The sequence below is a fragment of the Hordeum vulgare genome, chromosome 1H, assembly GCF_904849725.1.
Source record: "Hordeum vulgare subsp. vulgare chromosome 1H, MorexV3_pseudomolecules_assembly, whole genome shotgun sequence".
Classification (NCBI taxonomy): domain Eukaryota; kingdom Viridiplantae; phylum Streptophyta; class Magnoliopsida; order Poales; family Poaceae; genus Hordeum; species Hordeum vulgare.
This window is the reverse complement of record NC_058518.1, coordinates 447,376,307-447,397,373: the sequence shown is the minus strand read 5'-3', so window position 1 is coordinate 447,397,373 and position 21,067 is coordinate 447,376,307. Positions and strand designations below refer to the sequence as shown.

Genomic DNA, 21,067 nt, shown 5'->3' with positions numbered 1-21,067 from the left:
TCTTCACGTCGAGTTGGTGAATGGGCCAGCTGATGGAGCTGGCCAGACTCAAGACAACACGAATGGTAGCTGGTTTGACAACCGGGCTGAACGTCTCGTTGTAGTCGACCCCTGCTTGCTGAGTGAAGACGCGTACAACCCACCGTGCCTTGTAGGGTGCCAAGGAGCCGTCTGGATTGAATTTGTGGCGAAATATCCACTTGCCTGTCACCACATTGACACCTGCAGGATTTGGAACCAAATACCAAGTCGAGTTCTGAATTAAATTGTTAAACTCATCTTGCATTGCGAGTCGCCAATGGGGATCCTTTAGAGCGGAGCGATATGTTGGAGGAATAGGTCATATGGATGTGGTTGGTGTGGCAGTCATGAACAGCCGTTTTGGTTGGCAAAAACCAGCCTTTGATCGGGTGCGCATCAGATGGGAATTCAGTGGAGGGGCTGTTGGTATGGCATGTGGAGGGAAACGAGGTGGGGTGGTGTGGCCTGGCGTGGAAACTGAGGCGGATCTGTGGGCGGGAGTAGGCGCGGCAGGTGAGACAGGCACGGGATCCAAGGAGGATGGCGTGGCAGGGGCGACAGAGGCGGGAAGTGGCGAGTCACGCGGATTGCCGGTGGGGTCAGCGGGCGCAGCTGAGTGCGAAGCGGCAGTCGAGGAAGATGCGGTCGAGGGGAAGCCAGGTGGGGGGCTGGGTGTGGGCGCCGTGGGTGCAATGATTGCGGCGGGTGGGTGGGGTTGGACGGGAGCGGCAGGTGCGGGCGGGTTTAGTTGGACTGGAGCGGCAGGGGCATCGGGATCGGGTGGTACGAGGTAGGTGGGAGAGGTGGCGCAGGTGGTGGTGGTAGGTAGCGGATCTGGTGGGTGGGATTTGTTGTGGCTGGCGGGTTTGCTGGCCACGGTGTGTGTAGACCGTAGGGGAAGGTAGCTTCGTCAAAAATGACGTGGCGAGAGACGATGACGCGCTGCGATGTGAGATCGTAGCAACGGTATCCCTTGTGCTCGAGAGGGTAGCCGAGGAACACACAACGTGTGGACCGAGGTGAGAGTTTGTGATCGGTGGTGGCGTATAGATTTGGGAAACAAAGACAACTGAAGACGCGGAGGTGATCGTATGTTGGGTGTGTGCCGTGAAGGCGGAGGTGGGGTGTGTGGCCATCGATGGCACTGGATGGTCGTCTGTTTAGCAGATGAGTAGCGGTGTGTTGGGCCTCGACCCAAAACGGGGGGGAAGGCTGGCTTGGACGAGAAGGGTTCGGATGATATTGTTTGTGGTGCGTAGGAGTCGTTCGGCCTTACCGTTTTGAGGAGAGGTGTGAGGGCATGAGAACCGATAGGTGATGCCGTTGAGAGAGAAGAAGGAACGGAGGTGTGCGTTGATGAACTCACCACCGTTGTCACATTGGAGGGCTTTGATTATCACATTATATTGTGTGCGGACGAATGAGAAGAAGCGTTCGAGGATGAGAGAAGTCTCGGATTTGTGTCGTAGGGAAATGTCCAGGAGAAATGAGAGTAATCATCCAAAATAACCAAATAATATTTGTAGCCTGAAAAGCTTACAACGGGCGATGTCCAAAGATCACAATGGATCAATTCAAACGGAGAGTAGGTGCGACTAGTAGAGGAGGGGAAGGAGAGGCGGGGTTGCAGGCCTAATTGGCATGCAGTACATGGGGTGGCCGGAGCTTTATTACAATGTGAAAGAAAATCACTAGTCATGGAGGTGAAGGACTGGGAGCCAGGGTGGCCGAGGCGGCGATGCCATAGGTCGGCGGTGGAGGTGGTGGCGGAGAGCGCAGCTGGCCACGACGAGTTATTGCCGAAGAACGGGTAGAGATCACCGGAGCTAGCAGAGATCATGAGAACCTTCCTGGTGCATAGATCCTTGAAAAGAAAGCCAAAAGGGTAAAATTCAATTGAGCAGGAGTTATCGCGTGTAAATTGGCGGACATAGATGAGGTTGGTGACAATGTGTGGGGAGAAGAGGACGTCGCGAAGATGGAAGGGGGAGGGGAGAGGCGTGTGGTGCCGGTGCCGGTGATCGGAAGGTGCTGCCCATTGCCGACGACAACGCTAGATAAGTTAGGCTTTAATGGAGAAGATGAGATGGTGAGGTTACCAGGGTTGCCGGTGATGTGGGACGTTGCGCCGCTGTCGAGGTACCAGTTGTTGTTGGTGGAGCCCGCGGGCGGCTGGTTGTTGGCGCTGTAGGCGGCGTGGAGCATGGCGAGATGATCCCATGCGGGCTGATGAGGTGGCGGAGGTGGACTAGCCGGCAGGTGGTGAGCATGGTACGCCTGAGCATGGGAGCCCAGTGCTGGCCCAAGGACACCGGCGGAGTTCGGGGGAACCCAGCCAGGGCGAGGGGGAGGGATCGCCATGTCGTAGGGTGCGAAGAACCCCATGTAGGGGTTGTGCGGGAGTTGGAGAGGATGACCACGACCGCTGGGATCGCCGCGGCCACGACCCCTACCGCGGCCACGATCACCACCGTCCTGGCCACGGCCACGACCCTGGGGCTCGCTGGATCCGCGATCGGTGGAGCCGGCGGGACGATCAGCAGATCGTGGGGTGGAGGATCCGTTGGGGACACCACTGGTGACGGCGAGGATGGTGGCGCGATCGTCGGCCTCCCGCTGGGAGAGATTCTCTTCGTCGAGTTTGAGCCGACAGAAGACTGTCTCAAACGGGGGGAGAGGCACCGTGTCACCGAGGACGACGCGGATTGTGTCGAGCCGTTTGTCGATGCCGTGGAGAAACTGAGTGGTAAGATCCACCTCAGTGACCGGGTAGTCGATGTCGGCGAGACCGGCGGTGAGGAGCTTCATGCGGCGAGCGTATTCGGCGACGGAGAGGTCCCCTTGTTTCAGGTTGCGGTATTGGCGATTGAGGGTCATGTACCTGGCGGCGCGATTGGCAAGGAAATAGTCGCGGATGCGCCCCCATAGATCGAAGGTGGTGGTGGCGCCGACAACGTGATCGATGAGGGGGTCGGCCAGAGTGGAATAGATCCAGAGAACAAGGTGGGCGTCGAGTTCACGTAGGTGGGCGTCGGCGTTGGGTGGGAGTGGTTGCTCGATGAAGTGGGAGACGCCATAGCGAAGAAGAACAAGGAGGAAGAAAGACTTCCACTTGTGATAGTTGTGGTCGTCGGGATTAAGTTGGAACTTGATATGGTTTTGGATGCTTTCATGGAAGATGGGGTGGCGGGGCTGAAGAACAGCGGGTGGTGGAGGCGGCGCGGTGGAGATCGGCGCGGTGGTAGTGGAGAAGAGAGGGGCGAAGGAAGAGGGGGCAGAGGGTGTGGCGTGGACGAAAGGAGAGGAGGCGGCGGTGGCGGCAGGGCTAGGCGCCGCTGCGGCGTCGACGATGGTCGCCGAGGAGGAGGAGCTGTGGCCGGAGCCGGTGGCCGGCATGGAGGGGAGATCGTTGGTCATGAGGGAACCTGAGAATCTGATACCAAGATAGAGAATGATTTGCTTCCCTTGATTACAATGTACATCAGTGTTACATATATATATGAGAGAGGTGGAGTGGCTTCCAAGATAAGTGGCACGCAGGCCTTGGAACTGGTCCTAGATCCTATGTACAAGGAGGACTAAGTAGTGTCAGTTAACAGGGATAACAGTTCTTTCTAGCTTTCAGTTTAAGTTTGCGCACAGATCAGCTAATAATGCTGCCACTGTGTGTCGGCTGAGAGGCACAAGGTGTGCTTGTATGTAACTCTGCACTTTTCAGTAGAAAAGAAAAGAAAAGAAAACATAAACAAAAGAAAAAAGAACTGGAACGCATGTGGTAAAAAGGAATATTCTGAATTCGATTCAAACTAGTATGAACTGTTGTCGTTACACTGAAGACAACAAATAGTCTGGTGTATCGCATCACATACTCTGAACATACAGAGCAAGTACAACCCAGCTCTCTTGATTCGAAAGCCAAGCAAATCATACTTTGAATGAAGTCGATTCAAACATATGAATGAACATACTCTGAACATACAGAACAAATAGTCTAGTGTATCGCATCACATACTCTGAACATACAGAGCAAGTACAACCCAGCTCTCTTGATTCGAAAGCCAAGCAAATCATACTTTGAATGAAGTCGATTCAAACATATGAATGAATATATTGGCTGTTGTACACCCTGGTGTATCATCAGATAGTAAACCAAGCTTTCTGGATCAAGACTTCAAGAGCCAGGCAGCAAATCCTAAAAGCAGACCACTAAATCCCACTAGGCCAGACGCTGAGGAGCGGCAACTGCTGGGGGGCGGAGGGCCACACGTCCGTACTGCTCGCTGGAGTACTTCCTGTAGATGGCCTTGAGCTTGCTCTCGGGAGCGGTGGCGTGAGCCATGACCAGCACCCTGGCAGGCTCCCTGAAACCAACAACAGAGAGAATTTACATGAATTCCAGCTCATTCAGCCAAGTTCATCAGGCAGGTACAGAGAGACAAGAGAGTGAATGACTTACAGGAGCTGCGCTTCCGTGAGTCCGGTGTGGTGCTTGAGGGTTTCTGTCCAGATGGGGCTTCTTTTCAGCGTGCACCGAGCGGCATAGACGGCAGAGGCAGCCACCAGCGAGGGGCGCGCCGTCACCAGCCCGTACTCCATGAGCGCCATCTCGGCGAAGAAGAAAATCATTTCTTCAAGCTGCGTTCGTTCACAAGAACGGACAAGCAGGAAACGAAATTCAGCACATTTATCTGACGTGCAACTTCAGAGATCATCAGAATCTGAATCCAGTTCTTCTTACCTCCTTGTCGCTCCCGGCGGCCTTGGCGAACCGCACCAGGAAGACGTACGGGGTGGGCACAGTGAGGTTCCACTCCATGCTGTTGAGCATGTTCTTCTCCATGGACAGGACCTGCTGCCTCGAGTATGCGTTGTCCGCGATGGAAATGAAATCGTTTACCTGCAAACACAAAGCAAGCCGCCACTTGAGATTCAGAGTTCGTTCCTTCAGATTGAGGCAGCTGCTCGAACGAACAGGCGATCGATGGATGCAAAGGGGATGAGAGAAAGGGTTTGGCCATACCTCGGGCGCCCAGATCTCTTCATATTTGCAGGCGATGAGCATGGCCGCCATGCCGACGAGCTGCAGCTCCCGCCGTGGCACCGCCTGCAAGGAGAGGAACCTGTCGATGGCGTACATTGTGAGGTATAGGCTCTCGGGCATAAGCTCAAACTTATGGGTTACTTCCACAAGCCAGTCCGTCAAAATGGCCCTCATCTTGGGGCTGATCTCGGGCTGGCTCCCCATGTAATCGATGGGCCGGCACTCGTGCTGCAACACGTACAGATTGGTCAAACATCGTCAGAACAATTGCTTGCAGTGTGTCGCTTGAACAGACAGACATGCTGAACAGGGGGAAGCTATGTAGTAGTTACCTGGGCGACCTTGTAATACTTGTAGATGTCGTCGATGTAGTCGACGACGGCGAGCTCATTGTCGCTGTCAAGCTTGTCGATGTCATGGACGCAGGCCTCCTGCCATTCACATCGAGAGCAGACAGGGTTCAGGCACTGCGATGAGCGGCAAGGACAGAGAGACGTGATGGACAGGGCCGCTCACCTTGGAGCGATGGTTGAGCACAGTCGTGAGGGTGTGTACGGCCTTCTTCCTGGAGATCTTGGGGGCGCCGCCCTCGGACGGCTTCCTGTTTTCGTCGGAGGCGGTGACGATCTTGGCCGCCGGCTCAGGGCGAGGTGCGGCGGGCTTGACAGGGACCTTCCTGGCAACCGGCTTCAGGGCGGCCCGCGCTGCTGGAGGAACAGCTAGGCCGTTCTGCAAACCACCACATCGATTTGGATTAGAATCCATCACCAACAAATTGGTTTGAAATCCATCATCAAGAAATTGGTTTCTAAATCCATCATCAAGAAATTGGTTTCGAAATCCATCATCAAGAAATTGGTTTCGAAGGCATGGAGGATCAGAAAGGGGGCTCGTGTCCGTACCTTAGATGGCTCGGCATTCTTCAAGAGCTGAGCGCCGAAGCTCCGGGTGATTGGCCGATTGATCCCCGCCGGCAGCTCGATCTTGCTGTTGCAAGGAACAAGAAGAGATTCAGTTCAGGACATGGAACATAAAGAAAAAGCACCCGCCTGATTGATTTTCTTACCCGTCGAGGACGTTGGCGTGGACGACGTTGCCGATGTCCCCGAGCACCCGCCTGTTTCCTCCCGCAACGCGGCCATAGGCGGCGGCGCCTTTCTGCTTCCCTGCCGGGCCTGCGGCACCTGGACATCACGAAGGAGAAACATGAGTGAAAGATCAAGGAATTGCTTGTTTGGACCAGGCAAGAAACTCGCTCGCATCGGACTCTCCTGGTTGCAAACATCAATAAAAACCCCATCTTGGCTAACTAGACTCTCGTATGAACCGCGATCGAACAGATCGAGAACTCGAAAGAAAGAAAGAAAGCCGCGAGAAAGAAACCCAACGGTGCCGGCAGAACCAAATCGAGAACCCTAGAGCGACGCAGCGCGGCGAGAAAGATAGATTCGGCGGGCGGGCGGGCCGACGGGTGGCTCACCTCTGTTGGCCGGCTGCGGAGCGGCAGCCGCGTGCTGGTCATGGATGGTCGCCATGGGGACCTGCTGCTCCGGCTCCGTTCAAAGCCCCGAGGTGCTTCCGGCGAGCGCTTGAAGAGAACGGGGAAGAGCGGGGAGCGGACCTCTCTCCCTCCAGTCCCTCTCTGCTGCTAGTTGGGGATTGCTCTCGTTGGACAGGAGAGACGCGAAGCTTTATAGGAGCGGACGGCCTGGCCGTGGGGTTGAGGCGGCGGCGGCAGAAAGTAGCCGTTGGGGTTCTTTGTTCTTGGAAAGGAAAGTTTGGGATTATCACCCACGACTCGTGAGCTGTGGAACTCTGAACGTAGTAATACGGAAATGCAACCTGGCGACCGTTCGACAGAAGGCCAACCCCAGCGGACGCTTTCATCCCCGTTGCATTTATATTATCTTTACGAATGCTACATTCCATGTACTCCCGTTCCTAAATATTCTACCCCGTATGTCTCAAAATAATTGTCCAACTTTATACTGCTTTAGTACAAAGTTATAGTAAATTTAAAACATTTATTGTAAGACGGAGGAAGGTCTCATTAAAAAACTACGTACAGATGTATATGTATACATACTTTAAAATGTAAATTCACTCATTTTGCTTCATATATAGTCTTTCAGTGAAATTTCTAAAAAGACTTATATTTAGAAACGAAGGGAGTAAGTCATTCATGGTTTCATGGTGAACCTTCTTTTTTCTCTTGAGAATGTGCGGACTAAGTAGTGGGCCCTATTTACGGGCCCAGGATGCGCTTGCCAACCGACAACAGGGCTACTATGTTTGAAAGCCATGTCCGGTTCATCTTCCATCTTCGCAGGAAGAGGACATCAAAAGGATGACCATGAGAGCAGAAAAATGGCTCTGAAGCAGATGTTGATTCCCAAGGATGATTCGTTCATGCACGTACTAATGATGCATTCATTCGCACATGAGGTGTAAGACGTCCACTGTGTTTTGCTACATCTCTAAGCATAATGATACAACGATGGACTCCACGAGGCGGGGTCACCGGGCGCCACGAATCTCTTGGCCTAGAACTGTCGGGGATTGAGATTGGCCTCGAAAGTTGACGAAATAAGAGACCTGGTTAGGTAATACAACCCAGCGATGGTGTTTTTTTTGTGAGACTCTCAAGAAAGGACATGCAATGGAAAGGCTAAAATGGAGTCTAGGGTTTAAGCATGGGGTCGCGGTGTAGGGAGAAGTGGTGGTCTGACATTATACTGGAAGGACCATGTGGAGGTTACACTGCGGCCGTAGTGCCAATACTTTATCAATGCAGAGATGGTGTGGGAAGGGAAAACCTAAAGATTCACTTGGTTTTATGGAGAACCCAAAACGGTGCTACAGAAGAAATCGTGGGATGCGATTAGGTATCTTCGGGCTCAAGATGATCTTCCTTGAATTTGTGTGAGTGATTATAACAAAGCTTTGTTTCAAACAAATCAAAGGTTGGGGGCGAGGAGCTTCATACACATGGAGAATTTCCGAGACTGCCTTGCTGAGTGTGGATTAGCGAATCTAGGCTCCTGTGGCTATCAATTCACATGGGACAACAAGAGGAACGGTGCAGATAACATCCAGCTTCGGCTCGATATGGCGAGTTGCTACGACAAGTTTCTGGATCTCTTCCGAGAGACGACCATCGAACACATTATGAGGGAGGAGTAGGATCACCAAGCAATACTAGTATGCGCAACGGAGACAACTCCTCATGTGCGCATGCATGACGAACGCCATTCTGGTTTGAGGAATCTTGGTGTGGCCGGCCGTTTTTTTTTGGAAAATAATTTTCAGAAAACATGCCCTTGTGTTCACCAGCCCTAAGATTACCGTTAGCTGGTGGACGCTCACTTGATAGAGAAATACCAAGCAAAATTACAAAATTTGGGTACAAGACAATGAAGCTCCATAGGGTTGAACAAAAGTCTGAGGCTGAGGGCGGAAGCGACTCGAGGAATCTCTAGTGCCATGGGACTCAATTCCCACAGGAACAGCTGAACTCGATAATTCCTATCTCACAAGGCTGATATCCTCGACTCGTAGGTTCCGGGGTTGACGACATTGTGCTCCTCTTCGAATGCAATCTGGCCAAGACAATAGTCAGGGACAAGCCAGTGAGTACTTTGAATGTACTCACAAACATCATGAAACTAGATAAGTTAAAATAGATGAGATGCATGCATAAATCTTCTAGTAACTTTGTCATGCCATACAAATTAATTTACGGATGCAATTAGAGAGATAAGTCATTTTCACCAATGATGTATAGACAAACAAGGAAGAAAGTAATGGTCAAATATATGCGTGTCGATCGGGCGTGTGAGGTGACACCTTAGAAGGACAAGTAATACAAGTCATAGTCGTGCGTCTTGGCGACACCACATAAAGTGACTTGTTAATGAAATAATACTATACATGTGGCAGTTGGGCGTGAGAAGAGACACCACAAAAAGGGCTTATTAGACATTAACGATGCATAAGTAATAGCATTGGATGCTCTAACAAATCCATACACCACTAATGGTTAGTCCATGGCAAAATTCATAATAGTTATGGTTATTAAACCATTTCATAGGTATCATCCTGTTTCAATTTAATTCCTCCAAAGACCGACTCTCAGACCAACACTTGACCTGTCAACCAGTCGTTCGTGACCATGGATGCGGCAACTCGAATAGTTTTGACTCTGCAGAGGGTGTACTCTTTAACCACATCCCACGGGTTTCAACAGTCATTCAGACTAATTCAGTGTACGGTATTTTAGAAGTAACCATTCAAAACCGGCACACACCCATTTTTACCCTAGCGAGATCCAGAATCTTCCGGACTACACTTCCAGGGAAAAACCATAAGACAGCGAGGCCAACATCCTCGAATAGCATGGGATCACATTTATATCAAGCGCTAGAAGGGAAGAGCTCTTCCCCTCTCAGTCCCAAACTGAAAACACCCATGCCCCCTGACCAGATGAATGGCATTATTCCAGGTCCATGGAACCTTCATACCGGCCCCTCTACTTGGTGTGCACATGGTAATAGGATTACGACCCCTCTACTTGTTGTGCACATGGTAATAGGATTACGAACTACTGAACAATATTCCCTTTCGGGAAGACCTGTGGCAGCACGAAAGGTAAGGTCACACACTGACAAGACTCGATCGACGGTCGACTTAGGAGGTTTAAGTTTTCCTGCAAGGGTTAGCACCACACAAATTGTTGAATGATATACCATAGTGTTACCACCCTCACACCTCGATTTGCCCTCATTGATCACTCTCGTCCCAACAAGATATCAGTTTCGTGGTCACACATCTACCACGACAAACCTTCCTCTGAGGTTGTCCAGACCAGCATGACATACGAGGCATGAGATAGTGCCCACTCACCATCTGCATCCCATCTTCCACAGCAAGAAAGCACCCCATCACATGCATTTATGCAAAGTATGATTTTATGTTGGGGCTTTTATCTACATAACACAATCATGCACTCCATGCATCGCAGCAAGCAATCACAGAACTTAAGCCAGATCAGAGTTCAATATGCTTTCCTTTGGAGTGAAGAAGGGTGGTGTGCACTCCAAGGATCTTGAAATAATTCTCAAAATATTCAATTTAACACACAATTCCAAAACAGCATAGAAAAGTTGTTTGAATTTTTTTAGTTAAATCTTAAAATAAATTAGATGAAATTTGAGGGAGGTAGGAAAAAGAATCAAATCATTTGGAGTTTTATTTTAAACATTATGAGGAGTCAAAGTTTTGGTCAAATATGGTTTTCTAATTAAAATAGAAAAAGCAAAACGTTCCAGTAGGAAAGGCGCTTACTGGAATAGAAAGCGTATTGCAGAGTAATACACTTCTCTCGGGGGAACACGGCTAACAGGGATTGCACACACGGTGTGGGAGTGGCTCGCCGACAGGTGGGGCCTGCCTGTCGGGTATCTCTTCCACCTCTCGCGCGTAAGGACGGAACCAGAGGTGGGGCGCCGACGATAAATGCTGGCGTTAGGAGGCTTCGTTCCCAGAGCTGAGCACACCGGCGTGCTCAGGGGGAAGGAACTCGTCCTCTAGAGGGCACATGGGTAGCCGGAGAGGTCGGGGGCGAGCACATCTCCGACGACGATGGACGGAGAGCTCCGACGCACTGGTGATTCGCCTACGGTCTTCTATGTGGCCGTGGATAAGCACGGCGGCGACCAACTCTGAGGTAGCACACGGGCGGCAGGAGCAAGCTAGCGGGGGTGGCAGCATGAGGACGATAGCAGCAATGGTGCAGCGGCTAGCTAGCGCGCGGGAAGAGCTCGGGCGACGCCGGCCACTTCAGCGGTAGAGCGGACACCGGCTAGCCGCCACGGCTACCGTGCTGCTGCTCTGAGCGGCGTAGGGCAGAGAAGACCAATGGTCGGGGCTTCGGGCGGCTTTGCGGGCTGTCCAAGGGGCAAGGGGAGCAGGGTTGGTGGCGCGGCGGCTTGGGCACGCTGGCATGCAGAAGACGCGCTCTGGACGCACCCAAAGCACACTCGCAAGGTGCTCGGCAAAATTCCACGGCACTCCAAATGACTCCACTGCCCCTGGGGCTTAGCAGGGGTAGCTTTAGGGGCAAGGTGATTCTGTATGACATGATGGTTGGGCCGGGGGAGCAACTCCATAGTGCAAAATCAAAACCATGCGAGATCTCGCGATGCACAACACGTGTTTGACAAAATGCCAAGGGCATCTAGGAATCTCTTCTGCCCTCCACAATTCCTAGATCAAAGTCTCTTTGGACACTAAAAGTGGTGGTGTGGTTGGTTTGGCAAAAATGAAAACTTGCTAATGCAAATTTTCGGAAAACAATTTGTGGTCAGAAAGTTCACGCTGATATTCTATGCACTTAAAATAATCCAATGGGGCTCAACTCATGGACTTAAGGGTTTGGTAGGGTGAAAAACAAATATTAAAAATCCCATGGGCATTGGGACAATTTAAAATGGGGTTGCAGTTCAAAACCTCAAACTGGACCAGAATGGAAATGAGGTTGTGCTGCTCAAAATTTTTAAAGGACATCCATGGGGTTTTCCATAAAAGTGAGTCTCATGAACCCCTTGACATCTCCATTTTTTTTGGAATTTTCAAATGAATTTATGACAGGGTTGCAGTGCAACTGAAGCTCTTAAAAGAATGAAAAAGCCTTTTAAAAGGATTTAAATTGGCAAGCTTTATTAAAACAAATGTTTCCATTAAATTGAATAGGAGAAATAAAATGATCTCAAGCAATGGCTCAAGCACACAATGATCTTTAAAATGCTACTTAAAAGGAAAAGTTTTTGGAAAGAGGCTTTGAAATGAGCAATGGAACAAATTATTTTTCAAAAAAATTATTCTAGGCAGTATTTTAATTTATAAAAATATGATTAAATTTTCGGGGTGTGACAGCACTGCCCCCCTTAAAAATAAGGGATACAAGGCACGAGCGATGGGGCTCCTAGAGATTGTATCCCTGGTCGGAGAAAACACATTTGGCTTCTTCTAGAAGGAGTTCGGAGAACGTGTCCCCTTTGGTGTGGCAACAACAGTCTACCGAGAGAGTCCGAGGATTCTCAACAGCAAGGGTGTGGAATTACTCCACTGACTGCTGGGCCAAATGTTACTCACGATGACATGCAAGACAGGGGTGGTCACACACGGACTGCTCTACATCGGGCTACGAGGCAACGCGGTCACTATCACGGGGTTGCATCCAGGAATCCCGAATGAATCCCAATGGGCCGCCATGTGAAAAAACTGGCTCTGGGCAGTGCACTTGGTGAGGAGTGCTAGGGATGTTCATGGGTGTGGTCTCGAATGGCGTGCCTGGTCTAGGGGCACACAATATAACACTAGTGTGACCTGATCACCTGGGCAGGATCTCGGGTATTGCTACTGCAACAAAAGACCTTCCAACGGCGCCAGAAACAAGCGTGCTGACGGGAGACTATTCTTGTCTTGATACTCCTCAGCAACGGCACCAGGAATCCGTCTGCTACGGCTACGCCTTTAGGGACTTCCTTGGCAAATATGCAAAGGATTCCCCCGTGGCCTTGGAGCCTTGTGTTGGTGTTCCCTCGAAGCAGAAAGGATGATGTAGCACAGCGGCGGTAAGTATTTCCCTCAGTTTTGAGAACCAAGGTATCAATCCAGTGAAGGATTATCACAAGTACCTGCACAAACACAAAGAGCTTGCACCCAACGCTATGAAGGGGTTGTCAATCCCTTATAGATTGTTTGCCAAGTGAGAACTGAAAGCAATAAAGAAACAAAGCAAAGTAAAAGCGAAAGTGGAAACGATAGGTGTGAATAGACCCGGGGGCCTGTTGGAAATATGCCCTAGAGTCAATAATAAATTAGTTATTATTATATTTCTTAGTTCATGATAATCGTTTATTATCCATGCTATAATTATATTGATTGGAAACACAATACTTGTGTGGATACATAGACAAAACACTGTCCCTAGTAAGCCTCTAGTTGACTAGCTCGTTAATCAAAGATGGTCAAGGTTTCCTGGCCATAGGCAAGTGTTGTCACTTGATAACGGGATCACATCATTAGGAGAATCATGTGATGGACTAGACCCAAACTAATAGACGTAGCATGTTGATCGTGTCATTTTGTTGCTACTGTTTTCTGCGTGTCAAGTATTTATTCCTATGACCATGAGATCATATAACTCACTGACACCGGAGGAATGCTTTGTGTGTATCAAACGTCGCAACGTAACTGGGTGACTATAAAGATGCTCTACAGGTATCTCCGAAGGTGTTAGTTGAGTTAGTATGGATCAAGACTGGGATTTGTCACTCCGTGTGAACGGAGAGGTATCTCGGGGCCCACTCGGTAATACAACATCACACACAAGCCTTGCAAGCAATGTAACTTAGTGTAAGTTGCGGGATCTTGTATTATGGAACGAGTAAAGAGACTTGCCAGTAAACGAGATTGAAATAGGTATACGGATACTGACGATCGAATCTCGGGCAAGTAACATACCGAAGGACAAAGGGAATGACATATGGGATTATATGAATCCTTGGCACTGAGGTTCAAACGATAAGATCTTCGTAGAATATGTAGGATCCAATATGGGCATCCAGGTCCCGCTATTGGATATTGACCGAGGAGTCTCTCGGGTCATGTCTACATAGTTCTCGAACCCGCAGGGTCTGCACACTTAAGGTTCGACGTTGTTTTATGCGTATTTGAGTTATATGGTTGGTTACCGAATGTTGTTCGGAGTCCCGGATGAGATCACGGACGTCACGAGGGTTTCCGGAATGGTCCGGAAACGAAGATTGATATATAGGATGACCTCATTTGGTTACCGGAAGGTTTTCGTGCATTAACGGAAAAGTTTCGGGCTCATCGGTAGTGTACCGGGAGTGCCGGGAGGGGTGCCGGGGACCATCGGGAGGGGTGTCACGCCCCAAGGGGTCTCATGGGCTATGTAAGAGATAAACCAGCCCCTAGTGGGCTGGAATAAGTTCCCACTAAGGCCCATAAGGTTTGAGAAGGAAAAAACACAAGGTGGAAAGAGTTTCCAAGTGGGAAGGTGGAATCCTACTCCAAGTAGGATTGGAGTAGGACTCCTCCACCTCCAATTTCGGCCAAACCTTTAGGTTTTGAGGCTGCCTCCTCCCCTCCCTCCCACCTATATATACGGAGGTATTAGGGCTGATTTGAGACGACTTTCTCACGGCTGCCCGACCACATACCTCCATAGTTTTTCCTCTAGATCGCGTTTCTGCAGAGCTCGGGCGGAGCCCTGCTGAGACAAGATCATCACCAACCTCCGGAGCGCCGTCACGCTGCCGGAGAACTCTTCTACCTCTCCGTCTCTCTTGCTGGATCAAGAAGGCCGAGATCATCGTCGAGTTGTACGTGTGCTGAACGCGGAGGTGCCGTCCGTTCGGTACTAGATCGTGGGACTGATCGCGGGATTGTTCGCGGGGCGGATCGAGGGACGTGAGGACGTTCCACTACATCAACCGCGTTCACTAACGCTTCTGCTGTACGATCTACAAGGGTACGTAGATCACTCATCCCCTCTCGTAGATGGACATCACCATGATAGGTCTTCGTGCGCGTAGGAAATTTTTTGTTTCCCTTGCGACGTTCCCCAACAGTGGCATCATGAGCTAGGTTCATGCGTAGATGTCTTCTCGAGTAGAACACAAAAGTTTTTGTGGGCGGTGATGTGCGTTTTGCTGCCCTCCTTAGTCTTTTCTTGATTCCGCGGTATTGTTGGATTGAAGCGGCTTGGACCGACATTACTCGTACGCTTACGAGAGACTGGTTTCATCGTTACGAGTAACCCCCTTTGCTCAAAGATGACTGGCAAGTGACTGTTTCTCCAACTTTAGTTGAATCGGATTTGACCGAGGAGGTCCTTGGATGAGGTTAAATAGCAACTCATATATCTCCGTTGTGGTGTTTGCGTAAGTAAGATGCGATCCTACTAGATACCCTCGGTCACCACGTAAAACATGCAACAACAAAATTAGAGGACGTCTAACTTGTTTTTGCAGGGTATGATTGTGATGTGATATGGCCAACGATGTGATGTGATATATTGGATGTATGAGATGATCATGTTGTAATAGAAATATCGACTTGCACGTCGATGGTACGGCAACCGGCAGGAGCCATAGGGTTGTCTTTATACTAACGTTTGTGCTTGCAGATGCGTTTACTATTTTGCTAGGATGTAGCTTTAGTAGTAATAGCATAAGTAGCACGACAACCCCGATGGCAACACGTTGATGGATGATCATGGTGTGGCGCCGGTGACAAGAAGATCGTGCCGGTGCTTTGGTGATGGAGATCAAGAAGCACGTGATGATGGCCATATCATGTCACTTATGAATTGCATGTGATGTTAATCCTTTTATGCACCTTATTTTGCTTAGAACGACGGTAGCATTATGAGGTGATCTCTCACTAAAATTTCAAGACGAAGTTGTGTTCTCCCCGACTGTGCACCGTTGCGACAGTTCTTCGTTTCGAGACACCACGTGATGATCGGGTGTGATAGACTCAACGTTCACATACAACGGGTGCAAAACAGTTGCACACGCAGAACACTCGGGTTAAGCTTGACGAGCCTAGCATGTGCAGACATGGCCTCGGAACACATGAGACCGAAAGGTCGAGCATGAATCGTATAGTTGATATGATTAGCATAGGGATGCTTACCACTGAAACTATCCTCGACTCACGTGATGATCGGACTTGAGATAGTGGATTTGGATCATGTACCACTCAAATGACTAGAGAGATGTACTTTTTGAGTGGGAGTTCTTAAGTAATATGATTAATTGAACTAATTGTCATGAACATAGTCTAATGGTCTTTGCGAATTACGATGTAGCTTGCGCTATAGATCTACTGTTTTTTTATGTTCCTAGAGAAAATTTAGTTGAAAATTGATACTAGCAAACTTTGCAGACTGAGTCTGTAAAACCGAGGACTGTCCTCGTTGCTGCGCAGAAGGCTTATCTCCTTAATGCACCACTCGGTGTGCTGCACCTCGAGCGTCGTCTGTGGATGCTGTGAACATCCGACATACACGTTTCTGATGACTACACGATAGTTCAGTGCAAAGTACTTAATGGCTTAGAAGCAAGGCACCGAAAACGTTTTAAACGTCACGGAACATAAGTGATGTTCTAAAGAGATGAAATTGTGATTTCATGCTTGTGCCCTTGTTAAGAGGTACGAGACCTCCAACAAAATTCTTTGACCACAAAGTAAAGGAGAAAAGCTCAATCGTTGAGCGTGTGCTCAGATTGTCTGAGTACGACAATCACTTGAATCAAGTGGGAGCTAATCTTCCAGATGAGATAGTGATGGTTCTCCAAAAGTCACTGCCACCAAGCTTTGAGAGCTTCGTGATGAACTATAACATATCAAGGATAGATACAATGATCTTTGAGAGATTCGCGACGTTTGACACTGCGAAAGTAGAAATCAAGAAGGAGCATCAATAGTTGATGGTTTGAAAAACCACTAAGTTTCAAGAAAGGCGAGGGCTAGAAGGGATACTTCGTGAAACGGCAAAACAGTTGCTGCACTAATGAAGAGACCCAAGATTAAACCCAAACCCGAGACCAAGTGCTTCTGTAATAAGGGGAACAGTCACTGAGGCGGAGCAACTCTAGATACTTGGTAGATAAGAAGGCTGGCAAAAGTCGAGAGAAGTATATTTGATATACATAATGTTGATGTGTACTTTACTAGTACTCCTAGTAGCACGAGGGTATTGGATACTGGTTCGGTTGCTAAGTGATTCGTAACGCGAAATGAAAGCTACGGCATAAACGGAGACTAGCTAAAGGCGAGGTGACGATACGTGTTGGAAGTGTTTCCAAGGTTGATATGATCAAACGTCACACGCCCCCTTTACCATCGGGATTGGTGTTGAACCTAAATAATTGTTATTTGGTGCTTGCGTTAAGCATGAACATGATTGGATCGTGTTTATTGCAATACGATTATTCATTCAAAAGGAATAATGGTTACTCTATTTGCTTGAATAATCACCTTCAATGGTTTATTGAATCTCGATTGTAGTGTTACACATTGGTGCCAAAAGATACGAGTTAAATGATGATAGTACCACTTACTTGTGGCACTGCCGCTTGAGTCATGTTAGTATAAATTGCATGAAGAGGCTCCATGCTGATGGATCTTTACTCACCTGATTTCGAATCACTAGTGACATGCAGATCATACCACATGAGCAAGGCCTTGTTTTCATTGAGATGAAACAAGATAGTAACTTGTTGGAAGTGATACATTTTGATGTATGCAGTCCAGTGAGTGTTGAGGCACGCAGTGGATATCATTATGTTCTTACTTCACTGACGACTTGAGTAGATACAGGAGTATTTACTTAATGAATCACAAGTCTGAAATATTGAAAAGTTCAATTCTGTTTCAGAGTGAAGTTCGTCGTAACAAGAGGATGAACTGTCTACGATATGACCATAGAAATGAATATCTGAGTTACGAATTTTTGGTACACAGTTAAGACAATGTGGAAATTGTTTCACAGTTCATGCCACCTGGAACATCATGGTGTGATGATGTGTCTGAACGTCATAGCCACGCACTATTTAGTATGGTGCATGCTGGGATGTCTCTTATCGAATTACCACTATCGTTTATGGGTTATGCATTAGAGACAACCACATTCACTTTAAATGGGGCACCGCGTATTTCCTTTGAGATGACACAGTATAGACTGAGGTTTAGAGAAATCTAAACTGTCGTTTCTTGAAAGTTTGGGGCTTCGAAACTTATGTGAAAAAGTTTCAGTCTGATAAGCTCGAACCCAAAGCGGATAAATGCATCTTCACAGGATATCCAAAACAGTTGGGTACATCTCCTATCTCAGATCCGAAAGCAAAGTGTTGGTTTCTAGAAACGGATCCTTTCTCGAGAAAAGGTTTCTCTCGAAAGAATTGAGTGGGAGGGTAGTAGAACTTGATGAGGTTATTGAACCATCACTTCAACCAGTGTGTAGCAGGGCGTAGGAAGTTGTTCCTGTGGCGCCTACACCAATTGAAGTAGAAGCTGATGATGGTGATCATTAAGCTTCGAATCAAGTTACTACAAACCTCGTAGGTCGACAAGGTCGCGTACTGCTGCAGAGTAGTACGGTAACCCTGTCTTGGAGGTCATGTTGTCGAGCAACAGTGAACCTACGAGTTATGGAGGTAGCGATGGTGGGCCCGGATTCCGACAAATGGCTGGAAGCCATGAAATCCGAGAGAGGATCCATGTATGAAAACAAAGTGTAGACTTTGGAAGAAATACTTGATGGTCGTAGGACTGTTGAGTAAAGATGGATCTTTAAAAGGAAGACAGACAATGATGGTGATAAGTCACTATTAAGAAAAGCTCGACTTGTCGCAAAGATGTTTCCGACAAGATCAAACAGTTGACTATGATGAGACTTTCTCACTCGTAGCGATGCTAAAGGTCTGTTAGAATTATGTTAGTTGTTGATGCATTATTTATGAAATATTGCACGTAGGATGTCAAAACATTGTTTTCTCGACGGTTTCCTTGAGCAAACATTGTATGTGATACAACCAGAAGGTTTTGACGATCCTAAAGATACTAGCAAGTATGCAAGCTCCAGTGATCCTTCAATGGACTGGTGCAAGCATCTCGGAGTTGGAATATACACTTTGATGAGATGATCAAAGATTTTGGGTTTGTACAAGGTTTATGAGAAACTTGTATTTCCAAAGAAGTGAGTGGGAGCACTATAGAATTTCTGATAGGTATATGTGGTTGACATATTGTGGATCAGAAGTAATGTAGAATTTCTGTAAAGCATACAAGGTTGTTTGAAAGAAGTTTTCAAAGGAGTACCTGGATTACGCTACTTGAACGTTGAGCATCAAAGATCTATGGAGATAGATCGAAAGCGCTTAATAGAAGTTTCAACAAGATGCATGCCTTGACAAGTTTTTGAAAGAGTTCAAAATAGACCAGCAAAGAAGGAGTTCTTGGTTGCGTTGTGAGGTGTGAATTTGAGTAAGACTCAAAACCCGACCACGGCAGAATAAAGAGAATAGACGAAGGTCGTCTTCTATGCCTTAGCCGTAGAATCTAAAGTATGCCATGCTGTGTACCGCACCTGAAGTGTGCCTTGACTCAAAGTATGTTGAGAGGTACAGAGAGTGATCCATGATTGAATCACTAGCAGCGGTCGAAATTTATCCTTAGTAACTAATGGACTAAGGAATTTTTCTCGATTATGGAGGAGGTTAAAGAGTTTGTCGTAAAGGGTTACGTCAATGCAAGCTTTGACACTAATCCGGATAACTATGAGTAGTGAAACGGATTCGTATAGTAGAGTAGATATTTGGAGCATTTCCGAATAGCACGTAGTAGCAGCATCTATAAGATGACATAAAGATTTGTAAAGAACGCACGGATCTGAAAGTTTCAGAACCGTTGACTAAAACCTCTCTCACGAGCAAGACGTGATCAGACCCCATAACTATATGGGTGTTGGATTCGTTGGAATCACACGGTGATGTGAACTAGATTATTGACTCTAGTGCAAGTGGGAGACTGTTGGAAATATGCCCTAGAGGCAATAATAAATTAGTTATTATTATATTTCTTAGTTCATGATAATCGTTTATTATCCATGCTATAATTGTATTGATTGGAAACACAATACTTGTGTGGATACATAGACAAAACACTGTCCCTAGTAAGCCTCTAGTTGACTAGCTCGTTAATCAAAGATGGTCAAGGTTTCCTGGCCATAGGCAAGTGTTGTCACTTGATAACGGGATCACATCATTAGGAGAATCATGTGATGGACTAGACCCAAACTAATAGACGTAGCATGTTGATCGTGTCATTTTGTTGCTACTGTTTTCTGCGTGTCAAGTATTTATTCCTATGACCATGAGATCATATAACTCACTGACACCGGAGGAATGCTTTGTGTGTATCAAACGTCGCAACGTAACTGGGTGACTATAAAGATGCTCTACAGGTATCTCCGAAGGTGTTAGTTGAGTTAGTATGGATCAAGACTGGGATTTGTCACTCCGTGTGAACGGAGAGGTATCTCGGGGCCCACTCGGTAATACAACATCACACACAAGCCTTGCAAGCAATGTAACTTAGTGTAAGTTGCGGGATCTTGTATTATGGAACGAGTAAAGAGACTTGCCAGTAAACGAGATTGAAATAGGTATACGGATACTGACGATCGAATCTCGGGCAAGTAACATACCGAAGGACAAAGGGAATGACATACGGGATTATATGAATCCTTGGCACTGAGGTTCAAACGATAAGATCTTCGTAGAATATGTAGGATCCAATATGGGCATCCAGGTCCCGCTATTGGATATTGACCGAGGAGTCTCTCGGGTCATGTCTACATAGTTCTCGAACCCGCAGGGTCTGCACACTTAAGGTTCGACGTTGTTTTATGCGTATTTGAGTTATATGGTTGGTTACCGAATGTTGTTCGGAGTCCCGGATGAGATCACGGACGTCACGAGGGTTTTCGGAATGGTTCGGAAACGAAGATTGATATATAGGATGACCTCATTTGGTTACCGGAAGGTTTTCGTGCATTAACGGAAAAGTTTCGGGCTCATCGGTAGTGTACCGGGAGTGCCGGGAGGGGTGCCAGGGACCATCGGGAGGGGTGTCACGCCCCAAGGGGTCTCATGGGCTATGTAAGAGATAAACCAGCCCCTAGTGGGCTGGAATAAGTTCCCACTAAGGCCCATAAGGTTTGAGAAGGAAAAAACACAAGGTGGAAAGAGTTTCCAAGTGGGAAGGTGGAATCCTACTCCAAGTAGGATTGGAGTAGGACTCCTCCACCTCCAATTTCGGCCAAACCTTTAGGTTTTGAGGCTGCCTCCTCCCCTCCCTCCCACCTATATATACGGAGGTATTAGGGCTGATTTGAGACGACTTTCT

The 21,067-nt window shown here is 48.0% G+C and overlaps 1 protein-coding gene across 1 annotated transcript; it reads right to left on the bottom strand.

Moving 5' to 3' along the window:
* Positions 1 to 3,797: 3,797 nt before the first annotated feature.
* LOC123444055 (cyclin-B1-5-like) lies at positions 3,798 to 6,741 on the bottom strand. Its single transcript, XM_045120663.1, has 9 exons — positions 6,543 to 6,741; positions 6,129 to 6,246; positions 5,965 to 6,049; positions 5,579 to 5,791; positions 5,395 to 5,493; positions 5,042 to 5,290; positions 4,760 to 4,918; positions 4,478 to 4,656; positions 3,798 to 4,382 (listed from the first exon to the last, which is right to left on the bottom strand). Exons 1-9 carry the CDS (start codon positions 6,595 to 6,597, stop codon positions 4,238 to 4,240), a joined length of 1,302 nt encoding a protein of 433 aa, XP_044976598.1. The 5' UTR covers positions 6,598 to 6,741; the 3' UTR covers positions 3,798 to 4,237.
* Between the last annotated feature and the right edge of the window lie 14,326 nt (positions 6,742 to 21,067).

Excerpts from the sequence above, each read along its gene's own strand:
- LOC123444055 (XM_045120663.1), bottom strand. The coding sequence starts at position 6,597 with ATGGCGACCATCCATGACCAGCACGCGGCTGCCGCTCCGCAGCCGGCC. Across the intron at positions 6,247-6,542 it reads TCCGCAGCCGGCCAACAGAG|GTGCCGCAGGCCCGGCAGGG; the intron begins GTGAGCCACCCG and ends CGTGATGTCCAG. Across the intron at positions 5,494-5,578 it reads TGCTCAACCATCGCTCCAAG|GAGGCCTGCGTCCATGACAT; the intron begins GTGAGCGGCCCT and ends TGTGAATGGCAG.